This window comes from Lepidochelys kempii, chromosome 7 (genome assembly GCF_965140265.1).
Source record: "Lepidochelys kempii isolate rLepKem1 chromosome 7, rLepKem1.hap2, whole genome shotgun sequence".
NCBI lineage: Eukaryota > Metazoa > Chordata > Testudines > Cheloniidae > Lepidochelys > Lepidochelys kempii.
In genome coordinates, this window is record NC_133262.1 from 120,265,088 (window position 1) to 120,282,822 (window position 17,735).

General features: G+C 43.0%; 1 protein-coding gene across 6 annotated transcripts in view; it reads right to left on the reverse strand.

Annotated features, from left to right (window-relative positions):
• Positions 1 to 17,735, reverse strand: part of CFAP58 (cilia and flagella associated protein 58) — a 450,792-nt gene that overhangs the window by 382,137 nt on the left and 50,920 nt on the right. For all 6 annotated transcript variants that reach the window (XR_012160075.1, XM_073354431.1, XM_073354433.1 and 3 more), the window contains 4 exons: positions 16,619 to 16,759; positions 16,033 to 16,256; positions 13,199 to 13,310; positions 10,836 to 10,940 (listed from right to left, as the gene is read on the reverse strand). Coding sequence is in view for 5 of the 6 variants with exons in the window: in XM_073354431.1 (XP_073210532.1) it covers positions 10,836 to 10,940; positions 13,199 to 13,310; positions 16,033 to 16,256; positions 16,619 to 16,759 (582 nt within the window). In the remaining variant the exon portion in view is untranslated. The remainder of the gene's footprint in view (positions 1 to 10,835; positions 10,941 to 13,198; positions 13,311 to 16,032; positions 16,257 to 16,618; positions 16,760 to 17,735) is intronic.

Here is a 17,735-nt window from a genome sequence, read left to right on the forward strand (position 1 = left end):
TGAAATAAATTTGACCGCAATAGCTCAGTAGGTGGCTATGCATCAAAACTTATGTATCAGTAATTACACATTTGCGGTTGGTCTTTGGCTAGAAGTGTTCCAGAGCTGGAGTTCATGGGAAGTTATTCTTCATACTAAGAAAGAATGGTGCTCTCTTTTGAGTCCAAATCTAGACCGCTGGAATCTTGCCTAAGGCAATTCTGAATGTGTCTTTCAGTATGCTGGCTGCTATGTGTATCGCAGGGGCCGGGGGGATTTCTTTGCGGCTACTAGCTCCCAATTACGAAGCAAAAGACAAACAATGTGTCTAACACTCCACTGTATTACTCCAGCCGTATGACAGTGTAACTCCACTGGCATCTGCACAGCTGGCTTAGAGCTGGAATCATGCAGTTGAAAATCAGGCCCCATGTGCTCATTCTTTTTCCTGGCTCCTCACGTTGCATAAAGACAGCCTCAATGTTCTCCTTTTTTCGGGGGGTGGGAAGAGTATTTTTCTGCTTGTTTTTCATATTAGAAACATTTGGTCAACCCTAAGGCCTTGTCTACACTTAAAGTTTTGCCAGCATAAGTATGTTGGCTAGATTGTCGGGCTCAACGGGTAGTGATCAATGGCTCCATGTCTAGTTGGCAGCCGGTATCAAGTGGAGTGCCCCAAGGGTTGGTCCTGGGGCCGGTTTTATTCAATATCTTCATAAATGATCTGGAGGATGGTGTGGATTGCACTCTCAGCAAATTTGCGGATGATACAAAACTGGGAGGAGTGGTAGATACGCTGGAGGGGAGGGATAGGATACAGAAGGACCTAGACCAATTGGAAGATTGGGCCAAAAGGAATCTGATGAGGTTCAATAAGGATAAGTGCAGGGTCCTGCACTTAGGACGGAAGAACCCAATGCACAGCTACAGACTAGGGACCGAATGGCTAGGCAGCAGTTCTGCGGAAAAGGACCTAGGGGTGACAGTGGACGAGAAGCTGGATATGAGTCAGCAGTGTGCCCTTGTTGCCAAGAAGGCCAATGGCATTTTGGGATGTATAAGTAGGGGCATAGCGAGCAGATCGAGGGACGTGATCGTTCCCCTCTATTCGACATTGGTGAGGCCTCATCTGGAGTACTGTGTCCAGTTTTGGGCCCCACACTTCAAGAAGGATGTGGATAAATTGGAGAGAGTCCAGCGAAGGGCAACAAAAATGATTAGGGGACTGGAACACATGACTTATGAGGAGAGGCTGAGGGAGCTGGGATTGTTTAGCCTGCAGAAGAGAAGAATGAGGGGGGATTTGATAGCTGCTTTCAACTACCTGAAAGGGGGTTCCAAAGAGGATGGCTCTAGACTGTTCTCAATGGTAGCAGATGACAGAACGAGGAGTAACGGTCTCAAGTTGCAGTGGGGGAGGTTTAGATTGGATATTAGGAAAAACTTTTTCACTAGGAGGGTGGTGAAACACTGGAATGCGTTACCTAGGGAGGTGGTAGAATCTCCTTCCTTAGAGGTTTTTAAGGTCAGGCTTGACAAAGCCCTGGCTGGGATGATTTAACTGGGAATTGGTCCTGCTTTGAGCAGGGGGTTAGACTAGATGACCTTCTGGGGTCCCTTCCAACCCTGATATTCTATGATTCTATGTCAGATAGGGGTTACGGGGTATGATTTTTTTGCCATAGTCTAGATGCAGTTATACCAGCAAAAAAAAGTCCTTTTGCCCGCATAGCTTATTTAGCTTGGGGAACTGGTATAAGATATTCAGACAAAAGGGATGTGTCAGAGATGCGTTTGCCAATATAAACTTCACTAGAAGGATTTGCTGGTATAGCTATACCAGTGTAGCTACACTGGCAAAGCTTTTAAGTGTAGACAAGGTCTAAAGGTATGTCTACATTGCAAATGGGCATGATTGTAGCATGGCTAGGCATTCCCGTACTAGCTTTAATCTAGCTAGCATGGGTAACGATAGCAGTGAAGATGCAGTGGCACAGACTTCAGTGTGGGTTAGAAACCCAAATACATACCAGGGTCCCCAGCAAGCTTGTAAAAGGGCAGCTAACCTGTGCTGAAGCTCATTCTGCTACGTCTGCACATATTGTTACCCACACTAGCTAAATTAAAGCTTGCATGGGTATGCCTACCTGTGCTTCAATTAATTTACAGTGTAGACATACCCCAGACTCAATATGCCATCCCCTTAATTGCAGGCTGCAAGAACTGCGCAATGGGCTTCAACCTCCAGATGTGATGTTACAGTCTGGTTCTCCAGATCAGAGGATGTCAAAGTCCCCCAGGAAACAGAGGTAGACTATGACCTGACATATAAAAATCTACATAAAAAATCCCTCCTTTTTATTTTTTGGATGGAAAAATCTCCTTAAGAGGGCATCATAAAGAAGCTGTACAAGGTAAGGATAATTTTTCAGGCGGAAGGGGCTTGCAGTTCCACTGATGCACGGCTGGAGTAATAGAGTGAAGTACCAGGCACATTGTTTTGGCTTTGCAATTGGGAGCCAGTAGTGGCGAAGAAATTTGCTCCCCTGTTGTACACATAGCAGCCAACGTACTGAAAGACACATTCAGAATTGCCTTAGCCAAGGTCCCAATGGTCTAGATTTGGACTCAAAAGCAAGCGCCATTCTTTCTTAAAATGAAAAATAACAGCCTATGAACTCCAGCTCTGGAACACTTCCAGCCAAAGACCAACCGCAAATGTCTAATTACTGATATGGAAGTTTTGATGCATAGCAGCCTGCTGGGCTATTGCAGTTAAATTAATTTCACCTGTTGCCAGGGATCTGGCTTGAACTGAGGTCTCCAATGCAGTATATAAAGTAATGTATGTAGGTACTTCAGATATTAACTCATCCTTCAGGAGCATTTTTTCAGGTTCTTTCCTTCTTGTGACATCCTTTTTATTTTCCTTTCTTTGTGCTTGGCACATTGGTAGCTGAACTGGGCCTGTAAGTTTCACTGCGTGCAAAACACTGGTCCAAACTACACTAAAGACTCTCTGCAGGCAAGGAGATAGAGAGATGGTGATCTGTAAGTCAGAGGTGGTAATATTCAGGTAGAAAAAGGTATAACATGATTCAGTTGCTGGAAGGTGAAGTTAGACAAATCCAGACTGGAAATAAGGTGTAAATTATTAACAATGAGGGTAATTAACCATTAGAAAATATGGTCATGGTGGATTGTCCATATTTTAAAATCAATTTTAAAATCAAGATTGGATGTTTTTATAAAAGATATGCTCTAGAAATTATTTTGGGGGAGCCCTTTGGCCCATATTATGCAGAAGGTCAGACTAGATCACAGTGGTCCCTTCTGGCTTTGGAATCTAGGAAGCCTACTTACTGTAGGTTAAAATAAATTAGTAGGGATTCCATAATGAATAATTTCCTGAAGTGAATTATAGGTATTTTTACCTAAACAGATTATTTTCTGTCATAAAATGCCCAGCTACACCTATCTACCCTCCATGTAATGTGTAAGCTCACAAATGAAGTTGTTTCCAACAAATATAAGCAATCCTCACCTTTACGACATTTGACTTATGATGAATGGCACTTACAACGTTTCTGAATTGACACCCTCATTCGACTTACAAAATTGATTTAGACTCTACGATGCTCGGTCTCGCAATGGAGTGGATTGCGATTCTGAGTTACGACATTTCGACTTACGACGCAATTTTCAGAAACCAATTTTGTCGTAAGTCCGAGGACTGCCTTTATGCAAATAAGGAAGCCACTGAAAGCCAACCAAAGCATACATATGCCAGTTCTGAGAGCGCAAAATAAATCTCAGCCACTATGAATGAGTAGAGATAGTCACCTAAAGTGAAGCTGAACCTTCAGGAAACCAAAATAAAGACAGATAAACACGCACACCCCTAACATGACAGAATAGGTGTTCACTAGAAGAAGGGCCCTTCTGATGAGCAGCTCCTTTTTTCCGAGTGACTGATGAGACTCTTCCAGGTCATGTTCAAAACAATGCAATATATATTAAACACTGTTGCAGCAATGAAGGACCTAGCGGAAGCAGGCTCCATGACAGGCTGGTGGGAGAAAGCGATTTTGAGAGGACTAGGCTCCCATAAGGCATGCTGAGGAAAATGCCTGGGATTTTTAAAATAAGTGGATCAAGATCGTTTTATAACAAACAGCCAGGCCGACCATTTCACAGTATACATAGAACTAAATGCTGAAGCTCCTGGACATTTTTACTCAGTCCTTACTTGGTCAAAACTTGCATTGACTTCACTGAGATTTCTGCCTGTGTAAAAGCGTGAGTTTGGCCATGTCTACACTGTGAGCTAGGGGTGTGATTCTCCTGCATTAGGCCTCATCAAGCTAGCATGGGTGTAAACAGCAGTGTTGTCGTGGCCGCATGGTGGTAGCAGCAGCAGAGGTGGGGTGCTGAGTGTATAGCCACCAGTTTCAGGTGGGCTTTTACTCAGCACAGCTCGGCCGTGTCTCCGCTGCTGCTACTCATGATTCCGCGGCTACCCAGATATTCATACTCACACGAACTTGAGGAGGGCTAGCGTTAGTTTAGGTACATAAGCAGCAGAATTACACCCCTAGTTCGTAATGTAGATGTAGCCTAGCATTAGTCTCCTGTCACAGCTTAAATACATTGTTCCATACAGTCCCAACACATTATGTTCTGTGGACCAGCGTTAGCAGTGATTTCAACACACCTCTGAGGGACAGTTTGTTAGATCCTGTCATAAATATAAAGGGAAGGGTAAACCCCTTTAAAATCCCTCCTGGCCAGGGGAAAGCTCCTCTCACCTGTAAAGGGTTAAGAAGCTAAAGGTAACCTCGCTGGCACCTGACCAAAATGACCAATGAGGAGACAAGATACTTTCAAAAGCTGGGAGGAGCGAGAGAAACAAAGGGTCTGTGTGTCTGTCGATATGCTGTTTTCTGCCGGGGATAGACCAGGAATGGAGTCTTAGAACTTTTAGTAAGTAGTCTAGCTAGGTATGTGTTAGATTATGATTTCTTTAAATGGCTGAGAAAAGAACTGTGCTGAATAGAATGACTATTTCTGTCTGTGTGTCTTTTTTGTAACTTAAGGTTTTGCCTAGAGGGATTCTCTATGTTTTGAATCTAATTACCCTGTAAGGTATCTACCATCCTGATTTTACAGAGGGGATTTCTTTATTTCTATTTACTTCTATTTCTATTAAAAGTCTTCTTGTAAGAAAACTGAATGCTTTTTCATTGTTCTCAGATCCAAGGGTTTGGGTCTGTGGTCACCTATGCAAATTGGTGAGGATTTTTACCAAACCTTTCCCAGGAAGTGGGATGCAAGGGTTGGGAGGATTTTGGGGGGAAAGACGTGTCCAAACTACGTTTCCCAGTAAACCCAGTTAGAGTTTGGTGGTGGCAGTGGATATTCCAAGGACAAAGGATAAAATTAATTTGTACCTTGGGGAAGTTTTAACCTAAGCTGGTAAAAGTAAGCTTAGGAGGTTTTCATGCAGATCCCCACATCTGTACCCTAGAGTTCAGAGTGGGGGAGGAACCTTGACAGATCCCTACTCAGATACCACAAGGATGAGTATGGTGTAAGAACCCAAAATTAAATGGAACAGAACAACTGTCAAGTTAACAGAGAGAATACACATCATCTATTTCCAGTACTTATCTGGCCGCCATTACTATGGTACCTGAGCACCTCACAATCTTTAAGGTATTTATCCTCACTACATCCCCATGATGTATGCTATAATCCCCTTGGGAAACCGAGGCAAGGAGAAACTAAGTGACTTGCCCAAGTCACAGAGAAAGTCTGTAGTAGGGCCACAGGGAATTGAACCTCAGCTTTTCAAGTTCCAGGTTACCAACCAAGCCAGCATCTTTTACCAAGTAATGACTTCAACAGAACTATGCTGATTTGTACCAACTGAGTATTTGGGCCAATATGATGTAGTGCAAGCCAGCAAGATGTGGGAGTCCAGGGTGCTCCCAAGCTTGCAGATCCTAATTCCCCAGTCCTGGTCTTTAGTTGTTGCTGAATATTAAAAAAAAAAAAATCCAGTAAAAATGTAGCAGAACGGTACCGTCACTACGATAGGCTAAGTTTAAATGAGACTAAATGGTAGGATTTTATTTTTGTTACCAGGAGGCAATCAAGCATCCTTTCAACTCATGGTTGAAAATGTCCCTATGCTGTATATGCTCCCTTATGCTTATGATCAATCTTTAGAGAAGATAACTGACAACTGAGACATAACGTGAACCTTCCCACTGTAATAAACTCAGAGGCCTGCAGTAAAATAAACCAGACTTTTAGCCAGTCAGACATAAAATCAAATTAAAGAACGAATTCACTTTGAAGAAACAGAACTAGATTTTGAACAAATACAGCAGCACATAATTCACTTTTAATGGGACATTTTCCTAAAGCCACACTAATTATAATCCCAACAAGGCAATTTGGTTACTTTGTGCATTTAGTACATGTCACTGTTCATTATGCAATTAAGCACCATACCTGTGAAGACCTCACCCCATATACACAAAATGGGCAAATACTTTTTTAATCATTATTTATGATTCACTCTCCGGAGCATCTCTGCTGCAATAATAAGATCTTATAGCCAGAAAGCTCCTTTTGCCCTGAAGGATCCAAAGCATTTTATATACTACAGTACACATGTTCACAAAGACTTTCACCCACCACTGAAATGGGATGACATGCAGCCGCATTTTTTACAGAGCACAGCAATACTATGAAAAGTAGTTTAAGACACAACTGAAGAATATTGTCTTGTTGAAACTGCAAGAGGACTGTAAGGAGTTAATAATTTAACACACACGGAGGCATTTCTCTATTTGTCACTTAAAGTGTAATTTCTTCTCTGAAAAATGGCTCTAAAAATGGCAGTGTGGTGCTTCATATTTATTACCTATCAGTGGTTGATTTACAGAGCAAATCTACTCAGATGGCAGGTTAAAAAGGGTAGTTTTGTTTACTGATAGTCTGGAATCTGAGAGTCAAGCTGGTTTCTTCCTGGCTCACATATCACCAGCAAGAAAGATTCTCCATTTGAAAAGTAGTTAATTTTTCTGTTGATGATGTGTAAGCCAGAATGGAATGTAGCACATTCTCTCATAGCTGCATTGTTTCTGCAGATCTAAGAGGAGTAAAAAGTAATGAAAACATATTTTCGAGGCTAAAGTGGATATGACCAAATACATATAGGAGCAAGACTAAGTAGATAGCTATCTATATTCAGCGGTTCTTAATCAAAAATATTCCATCCGTGTGCCCACCTGATCCTAAAAGATGGTCCCCACTCAGTGCTTTGTGTGATTTTTCAAATATTATTCACACACAAAAAAAAGACTGGAGTCATGGATGGAAGGCAGAGCTGGAGTATATAAGATACAGGTAGCATGTATTTTTCTTGTGCAAATGTTATGGTTCTGCTGTGAGAATGTGGTAAAATGAACACTCTCCAAACCTTGCATGCAACTGAGAGTAGGTGGCCCAACCGTTTCCAGAAAACAGGGATATTTCCAAATACCAATTCCTTACACTGTGCTCAATGCCCAGTCCACAAAGCTCCCTCCATGCCAGGTGTAACTCCATTTTTGTTCGTATGTTTTGATTTGTGTGTGTAGTCCGTTGGTTCGAAGATGACGTTTTCATGCTCTCTCTTTTTGTGGATTCTGGAGTGACTCTGAAGTCCAAAGCATGAGGTGCATTCTCATGAGCAGATCGGGCAGACAAAGTCATTGGTGAGCATCTTGGTAGCTATAGCAGGGGTATGACACTTTTCCCTGGCAGCTAACAATCAATTATTTCTGTCTTCTTCAAAGGCTCTGAGTGTTGTATGTTGCCATACTGATCTATTTAACACAGCCTTCTCAAGATCATCTGGTTTTACTGCACCAAAGTGTGTGCTGTTCTTGATGCTGTCCTGATAGCACTTTCTGGGGCGGCCTTGATTCTGGAGTCCTTGTGCCAATTCGCCATAGAAAATATTTCTGGGGAGTTGATATTCAGGTATCCTAATGACATGTCCAACCCAGCATAGTTGGGCTTTTATCAGCATGGCCTGGATGCTGGTGGCATTTGACTTTTGGAGAACCTCCAGGTTGGTAATTTTGTCCTGCCAGTGGATCCCCATAATGGCACGCAGAAACCGCACATGGAAGGCCTCTAGCTATTTGATATGCCATTTGTATGGTGTCCAGGTCTCTCGACCGCAGAAGAGAGATGTGAGCACAAAGGCATGATAACATTTTGTTTTTGTTGAGGGTTATTGTTGTGGGATTTCAGGACTTTGTTACGTAGCTTTCCTAATGACTGAGAAGCTTTCTCTGCCCTGTTTGTAATCTCTTTATCAAGCGATCCATCATTAGAGATATTGCTGCCAAGATAGGTAATGAATATGCTAGGGGATATGACACGGCGTGGTGAAAATGATTGGTGCACCACCAGAGTTTTCTCCAGGCTGATTGTGAGGCCAAACAATTTTGATGCTTCAGCAAAGCGATCTATGATGCACTGGAGAGCTCCCTCTGAGTGTGCTAGGAGGGCACAATCATCTGCAAAGAGCACTTCTCTTATTAGTTTCAGAGTAACAGCCGTGTTAGTCTGTATTCGCAAAAAGAAAAGGAGTACTTGTGGCACCTTAGAGACTAACCAATTTATTTGAGCATGAGCTTTCGTGAGCTACAGCTCACTTCATCAGATGCAAGTGAGCTGTAGCTCATGAAAGCTCATGCTCAATAAATTGGTTAGTCTCTAAGGTGCCACAAGTACTCCTTTTCTTTTTTCTCTTACTAGTAGTTCTGTTACTTTTCTTTTTGCTTTAAGCCTATAAGATTGAATACTGAGCTATTGTGTCTGTATCTGATGTATATGCCTCTGTTGAGCCCATCTGTAGCACGGTTGAGAACTTGGGTGAAGAAGAGGTTGAACAGTACAGGGGCAAAGACCAAGCCTTGTTTGACTCCATTTGAAATGAGAAAGGAGTTGATGAGATCTCCATTAAAAAGTACCTGACTTTGCATCCCCTCATGAAATAAACTAATGATCTTTACAAGTTTTGGTGGGCAACGAAGTTTGCTGAGGATCATCCATGATCCTTCTCTATTGACTGCATCAAATCCTTTTGTCAGATCAATGAAGACACTAAACGGATCCATGTTTTGTTTGATACATTTTTCTTGTATTTGCCTGATACTAAAAATCATGTCTATGGTGTTATGACCAGGTCTGAATCCACACTGAGTCTCAGGTAGATTGGCTTCTGAGACAGATGAAATCAATCAGTTCAGGAGGACACAAGCAAAGATTTTTCCAGCAACAGATAGGAGATATCCCACAGTAGTTATCACAGACCATTTTGCTGCCTTTATTTTTAAATAAAGGAATAATTGTGGCATCTTTGAAGTTTTGTGGCATTTCTTCATTGTCCCAGGTGTCAGTAAGGATCTTCTGGAGTGCTGTTACCACCTTTGGACCCACAGATTTATATATTTCTGCCAGTATTCCATCTCTGCCCGAGGATTGTTGTGTTGATTTAAACACATCCAAAGCACCCAGCACGCCTACCCAGAAATCTGAGAACATTCACAAAACTCACTGTGTTCAACATATCGCAAGTACACAAAAAGCAGTGTGGTTCTTTGAACCACCATCATAGCCCCACCAATCTATTACAGTCTCCAGTTTACAGCATTCCAGAGATTAATAGCAAAACATCAAAAATTCTCACTTTCCCCCAAGGGCCCAGAAAAGACCTGACCTGCATGCAACAAAAGACCCATAAAAAATTCACCTCTATTTGGAAGTGGCAAGTCTGCCCATAGCATTTACAGCTCTACCATAAAGGGACCCGTTTATATCCATGTTATCACCTTCCACTCACAGTAGCATAAGAAAAAGATTCTGTTGGTGACAGGAATCAACAAAAGCTTCATTTCTTCCTGCGATGGCAGAGCAGTTCCTGGGAGACCAGGGCAGTTTAGAACAATAACTAAAGGTGGAAAAATGTCAAATATCTTTAAACACAAGGGGCTTTATTCAGATTGAAATATGTATGGTAGGACCTTTTGGGATAGATGTGTTCTATACTCTGGCTGCATACATCAACTGCAGAGCAAACTCAATAAGCAAGGCCAAGGGGAGAGAAGAAAAAGGCTTCACAGTATGGAACTTAGTTGCTGCTTGTTTCCTAGAGTCTTAAACCTCAGCCAGGGTCCGGTCCCTCTCTTTATCCCCAATAGGGGTCCTCTATTTGCAAATGTGCATGAATGCTGGTAGAGTAACCCCCTCATATGCAGCTCCATCAGGAAAGCAATACAACAGCCTCTCTTCTTCTTGATCCCTTTATTTAGGGGCTGGAGGATCTCCTGTTCTGCTACTGGGATGATGACTACCTATAAATCAATGGATCAGCTTTCAAGTAAACATAATTTCCTTGGTCAGGCATTTCTTAGTCCTTTTGATCATGCCTGTCATTACCAAGACACTGAAGAAAATACCTGGTTGATTTCATTTTTATTTGGTTTGGCTTTTGGTGGCCAAATAAAATAAATCAAACCTTTTGTTTTATTTTTCAGAGTCATCCAGATATCAGTGACTGGAGTATAAAAGTCAACTGACCAGCTGATATTTGTTCTCTATGTGTGTGTGAGTGCTGCCATCTACCACTAGCTAAGGGAAATGCAGGAGAACAAGCAAACTCCACAATTCAGAGGAAAGGCATCCTAATAACAATATTGGGAGCATACCTATGGTCCAGAGGCTGCATATGCAGGGTACAACAGCTATACTATGTTGAGATACTGATGACAGAGATGATGCTACAGTACCTGAAGAAGCAATTCTTTCTCAACCACTTCTTCTGTCTTACTGATGAGCCGTTTCTGTAGGGTGTGTATCTTCTGTATCAATTCATAGGTACTCGGGTCACTGGCCTATTCAAGAAGAACATTATTTTTTACATTACAGCTGTACAGCCTATACCTAGCAGTCTATGCCTCGTGTCCTTATTGTGTACCAATAAGACTGAATGAAATCTGAGTGTCTGCGTTCCTCTTTTACCGCAGTAGCAGCATGAACTGGTTGAAAAGAGCATATAAACAAGCAATCCTTCTGAAGGTAAGCCTGTCAGTATGGGAGATCTGCCATGGTAGGCCAATGTTTATGACCACCAACCTTGAGAGTCCCTTTCAAACCAAACATTTGTGATGGGGTGTCCCAGCAGCCTAATACCAAACTGACAAGGCTGGAATATCTGCACATGCAGCTTGTCCTGGGACTGGAGGGGAGGAAGGAGGAGATTAGTACTTCATTTTTAGCAGAAGCCATTACTGACATACATGGAGCAGCACAAGCATTCAGAAACCATGCTGCTGGATGCATATAAGAACCCAGACAAAGAGGAGCTCCCAAGGGAGCTGGATCCTGTCCTCTTGAACCAGAGGGAGGGACACTGCAACATTGTCCTTGGGAGTGGTGGAGGAGATCCTGGAGGACCTTCCCCCTATGTTACTATTCTGAGTCTTTAAAACTCCCCTATTTATGGCATCCCGTTTTTAAACTGAATCTAGTGCTTACAAAGGGGGCAGACTGCAGCCACTATACTGGAGTTCTCTAGCCACTGAATGTGTGCACAGCACTGAATTCTAGCCACTGAACGTGTGCAGCACAGGAAAAAGAGCATGCTTTGTCCACATTTTTCCCTTCTCCTGGCACTCATGTATCTCTACCCAGTTGCATCCCTGCCCACCATGCTCTGAGTGTCCCTAGGCTCTGTTTGCCAGAAGCTGGGAGTGGATGACAGGGGATGGATCACCTGATGATTGCCTGTTCTGTATTCCCTCTGAAGCACCTGGCACTGGCCACTATCAGAAGACACGATACGGGGCTAGATGGACCATTGGTCTGACCCACTATGGCCATTCTTAAGTTCAGTTATTAAGGAATAATAAAGGGAGTCCAGGCCCCCAGGACCCATTCAGTCATTGGCCCTTCTTAGACCATTGCCAAACTGGGTGCTAATTCATGACAACTGTAGTGGTATCTTTTGTCATGGCGATGTTTATTCATAAGGAATTGGACCGAGACCCCATCAAAATCATTTCATATGTTTGTTACCATCTGCTGACCTTTCAGTGTTCCAGGTCCAAACCAGTGACCTAGAATTGAAAGGCTTCATCTCCCATTATCAGTCCCCTGATACATCCAGTCCCCTACCACCTTGATTTTTTGAATGGCATGATTTCCCGTTTTTATCTGGAGCTGCTGGAGATTGTGCTTAGATCTCCTCAGTGCACTTCAGCATCCTGTATTTTATCTCCATTCCAGGAGAAAAGGTCAGCACACTGTGTAGCTTTAAACTCAGCACTGAAAGATCAGAAATTAACTATCATATTAGGCACCACAGCCAAAATCTTCAGATGCACTTCTTTGGGGGCTAGCATGTTATCACTCATTTACTAAGGCAGCTAAGCAAACCCTCGGCATCAGATCAGAGACCAAGCGTATGCAAAAGAGATCTCAGATGGCTCTGAGGTAATCTGAGAAATACCCAGTGGTGTCAATTGATGCTCATATATTTGGTTTGTGCTTAACAGGTTGGGGTTTTTTAGTCTTCATTTGGCAGGGTTGGATACTGTGAAAATTTGGACTCGCTTCATACATAACAATTTACATTATGTTAACCACAGCGGTTTGCATTGGAAACTGACCATTATTTATTTGGTTGCCTGTTCTTCCCCTCACTGGCCGCTTACCTCTCTGACCTCAGATCCACCCACTCCCTGTTCCACTACTCTCATCCTAACCCCTCTCATTTCTGTCCCACACTACTTTCCATCCTGAGTGAAGAGAGGGTCATACCTTCACTGTCTTTTCTTCTTTGAACAATCTCTCTGTTCATCCCTTCTAATGAATCATTTCCCTTTAAATCTCAACTCGAGACCTCCCTATCCTCTTTAGCAAAGCCTTTTGCAATTGTACATTACGGAAGCAACACAAAAATAACACTGATTGCATTGTGTGAAGGAGCCATTCAGCAGTTAACCACCATCGGGACTATGGAAATTTCACTCTGCCTGCCCCTCTAAATGCCACTTTGCATAACATTAAACAAAGTATGACTTGCGCTATGCTGTTGATTTGGAAATATGGCCTTTTTGGTGCTCATGATAATGTTATGCTAAAATATTACCTCCAATTTTCTCCATCTGTGAACATTCATGGGGTTCTCCAGCTCTTCCTCAAGGGCTCTGCATCGAGTTCGTTCCTTCAGTAGCTCCTTCTGCATGTGATAAACCTCCTGCCTTAAGTTCAGGACAAAAAAAAAACCAACCATGAACTTTCACAAAGAAATCAAACATCAGCATTAGCATTAACTCTTCATTCCCTTACACGCAGGATCATTAGCGATGGAAGAGACTCATGTGGTCACCCAAAAATCCTTCCCATCCTACTGCTTGGTTGTAGCCCCGTGATATATTTTCTATTGCTTCATCTAGTCTTAATGACTCAAGTGAGGGCTTTTCACCACTTCCCACTATTTCTCAATTTAATAGATCTCACTGCTTGGAATTTTTCTAGCTATTTCATAGATTTAAGGCTAGAAAGGATCATTAGTCTGACTTCCTGCTTAACACAGGCCATAGAATTTTACCCAGTTACCCCCGCATTGAGCCTAATAACTTGATTCTGACTACAGCATTTCATCCCACAGGGATCACACATGGTCCATAGTATTCACTAAAGGCCGCACTTTAGATTGTTTTGAGGAATGAATTATGAGACGGAGCATCTCAGTCCAGTTAAGAAAACAGATAAATATGGTCCAGCATAGTGGTCACTACACTGCAGGAAACCCAAGTTTGGTTCCTAGTCATAGTCTCTCGCTACATGTCCTTGAAGGGCTCAGAACACAGTGACGCTGTTACACACATACGGTAAAATAAACATGTCCCTGGTACTCCCACAACACAGGACTCTGTAAGTATACAGGACAGCTGTAAGCAGGTCAGGCAGTTTGTCACCCTAATTCCAAACTGCCTGTGGGTTAGACATCAAGTCATTCACCACTAGTTTCAAACTGCATTCAACAGCAGCTTGGGAGCTGGAGTGAAGTGGAGGGCAAAAGTCTGGGGGGCCTGCACAGTGGGCATGTTATTATCACCTATCCCCTTCTATCACATGCAATAGTAAAGCCTCCTTGACTTTAATATCTTAATTTAAAACTAATCATATAATTTCTCCTCCTAACAAAGGCGCAGTTGTAGCCTTTATTGTGTGAGCCTCACTTCACAGAACAGTTTAATAAACATCGGGCCAGATTCACCGTAGCTGGCCTGGGGGGGGGGGGGTTGTAAAAGACAGTTACTTACCCATACTGCAACTCTTGTCCTTTGACATGTGTTGCACTCGTCTAAGTGGAACAGACATATGCAACCACTCAAAGAAGATTTTACACTTCCCCATTCTGACCTCACCCACATGCTCCAGAAGTCTTTCACCACTTAGCACAGGCTGATTTAATAGTTGCTGGGCACTCCCCTAAGAACCTTGGCAATCAAGGCTGTTGTGGGCACATGCTGAATCAGCACATTCTCCAGCAGCCCTGCCTATACGACATCCTTGGTTGGAGCCAGTGCTGTGCTGGGCACCTGCAACTCCCCGCCACCCGGCAAAGGGGAGGTAATGGCTGCTTTGCCTTCCCACTTCGCCCTCCCCCAGTGGATTTCCACCTCTGAAGCTGCCAAAATCCTCAGCTGAATTTGGCTGGCTGTTTGGAAAATCCTGATGCTGCAGGGTCCTGAGTGTAGATTTGGATGGAGTAGGGGAAGGGAAAAAAGGCATCTCCCATTGGCAAGCCAAGAAAGCTTATGGCAGAACTGGGTTAAATCTAATTAGTTGTACAAATGATAAAAGGACTCCTTCAGCTGGCAGTTTTAGTAATGGTTTGGGAGTTCATTGAAGTGTAGGCTTGCTGCTGTAGTTAGCAAGAATTGATCCACCCATGGTGGCAGGCACCACACTATACTTCAATACATTCCTTGCATTTCAATAAAGGAACAGGCATCCAGTCCAATACATTTGAGCAGCAGGCTCAACCCCTGCCTTTGTTTGCAGGCAGTGAATGTGAGCCACAGTTGTTAAAATCCTGGGCCTGTTTCTCCAAAATTGGCATAACCCGACTGCAGTCAATGGGCCAGAACCTCAGCTGGGGTAAATCAGCATAACCCCACGGAAATCAATCAATCCCCAGATGGGAATCTCACCCAACGGGGTTATACCAGAATTGTGTGAATGAGGGCAGTACCACACCCTCCATCTCCAGATTTTGGGACATGGTTACCTGCTGGAAACACAGCTCTGTTTCTTTATTAGTCCCCCAGAGATTGTACAGCAAATGACAATGTTTTCCCACCAGGAAAGAATATGCCTCAAGTATAGTAAGGTTAAAAAAAAAGAAGGAAAACATTAAGTCAAAGTAGGAGAAGATAAATCAGTCTGGGCTATAAAACTGTGCTTTTAAAGAAACACAACCTTCAATGAAAATTTAACTAAATCTTCCTCACTGGTCAGACTCACATATAAATCTAGCAGGATGGAATGCTGAAAACATATGGGAGTTTGTTATAAATATGTCAAATGTTCTCCTTCCTCTATGGATTGCCTAATAAAAAGCAGTTCCACTAATGTGGGCCCTGGGCACCACTAAGTAGCTCGCCGGACTGTGAACACCTTTTCTCCTGCTGTCTGTCAAGCTTGTAATGTCACCAGCAACTCACAAGTCCAGGGTGAATTTTGGATATGGCTTCCTTTAGATCCAGGCATTTTTTTTTCTAATTACTGATCAACTGGTTTATGAATTTAAACTAGTTAGTGTTTGAGGTCAGATAAAGCAAACCCTCCTTCGGAGCACCTTGTTTGTCATTACAAATCTTTACCATGTGTGAAAACAAGCTTTCTCGTGTGTCTCAAATGTAATGTCATGCCTGCAGCCGCTAGTGAAATTTATTCATTCTGCCTTTCTACCTGAGTTCCTCCACATTAGCCACGCTCTTGCAAAGTATTCCCTTCTCCCGCCGAAGTTTCTTGATCTCCAGCTTGAGGAGTCGGATGTCTTCCATTCTCTGCCGGTACTGAGTCTCCCCCTTGTTTAGGATGGACTGCTGGATTTTGATCTTTTCATAAAGCAGAGCTAATTCATCATTGCGCCGAACAAGCTGCGACCCCAAGATGTCTCTCTCGCTGATAACCTAGGAATGCAGAACAAGGCAAGATATTAAGCTATAAAGCTGTCAGTCATAGAACATCAGGGCCTGTATCTTCATCAGTCAAGAGCAGTTCAATCAAAACGTTATTTCTTTATCGGTGAATGAAAACTTGTTAAGGACCTATATCTCCCCCCCAGTGTAGGATCAGGTTATGTAAATTGAAGTCATTCAGTTGCCATCAATACAGTAACAGGTTGATTTCAATGGAGCACCATCAATTTACCCCAGCTGAAGATCTGTTCCTTAAAAAGCGGGTGGGAGGAAGAAAAGGAACAAAGGATTGTTTCTGTGAGTTGGAATGATAATCAAGAAGGAGAAGCTCCTTCTTAATTAGACCTTCTTACCTGGTCTAATTCCTTCTTCTGCCTCAGCCTCTCAGCATCAGCCTCAGCAATAATTTTCAGGAGTTTTCTCTCTTCTGCCTCCTGTTTTTCAATAAAATGTTTGGTCTCCAGGGCTTGTTGTTTCATCTTCAGCAGCTCAGCCTGACAAAAGCAAAGACTATAGGTAAACTGTGCTTAGCAACAACTTCCCACTACATAAACGTGGTAATTTAGGGTTAGGGTTTAGAGATCGCCTCGTACTTTAATTTAGTTTCCTGTGTTGTGCACATGTTGCTAGTTCTCAAGAGCAAATAAGAAATACAAGCGAACACACAGAGAGTCAGAAAGAAATGGTGTAAACAGCACGTCAGCCATTTTTGTATCAAACTTTATACCCTTGAGAAATTCGGAAAGATTTCTCTACATTTATGGCAATGTCTTGATCTGTATTTCAGGGGCACTTCGTATAATGAAAATAAAGAAAAAATGCTGGAGATGGTAGGGGTCAGTTGCTGTCTGCTGTTACAACACAGCAGAGTTGGATTCGAAGCTAGCTTAGGTTGCAAGTAAACGTAAGTGTGAGGATCTCATCCTAGTGCCTAAAAGAGGTTAATCCATTGTGATACCGCATGGCCAGAGGGCAGCAGGAGAGTGTTAGAAGGGAGCCTTATTCCCTGTAGAGGGAAGAAAGTTCGCTATAAATTAATTAAAGCACCTGAAGCCAGTCACATGATAAAACCCCCCCGCTTCAATCAGACAAGAGGAGGAGTTGAAGCAGAGTGGATTGGCATTGGAGCCGAGAGCAGTTTGGAGGGGTTGAAGCAGAGTGGATTGGCGTTGGAGCCAAAAGCAGTTTGGAGGGGTTGAAGCAGAGTGGATTGGCGTTGGAGCAGAGAGCAGTTTGGAGGAGTTGAAGCAGAGTGGATTGGCGTTGGAGCAGAGAGCAGTTTGGAGGGGTTGAAGTAGATTAAATTGGCGTTGGAGCAGAGAGCAGTTTGGAGGGGTTGAAGCAGAGTGGATTGGCATTGGAGCCGAGAGCAGTTTGGAGGGGTTGAAACAGAGCGGATTAGCGTTGGAGAAGAGAGCAGTTTGGAGGGGTTGAAGCAGAGCGGATTGGCGTTGGAGCAAAGAGCAGTTT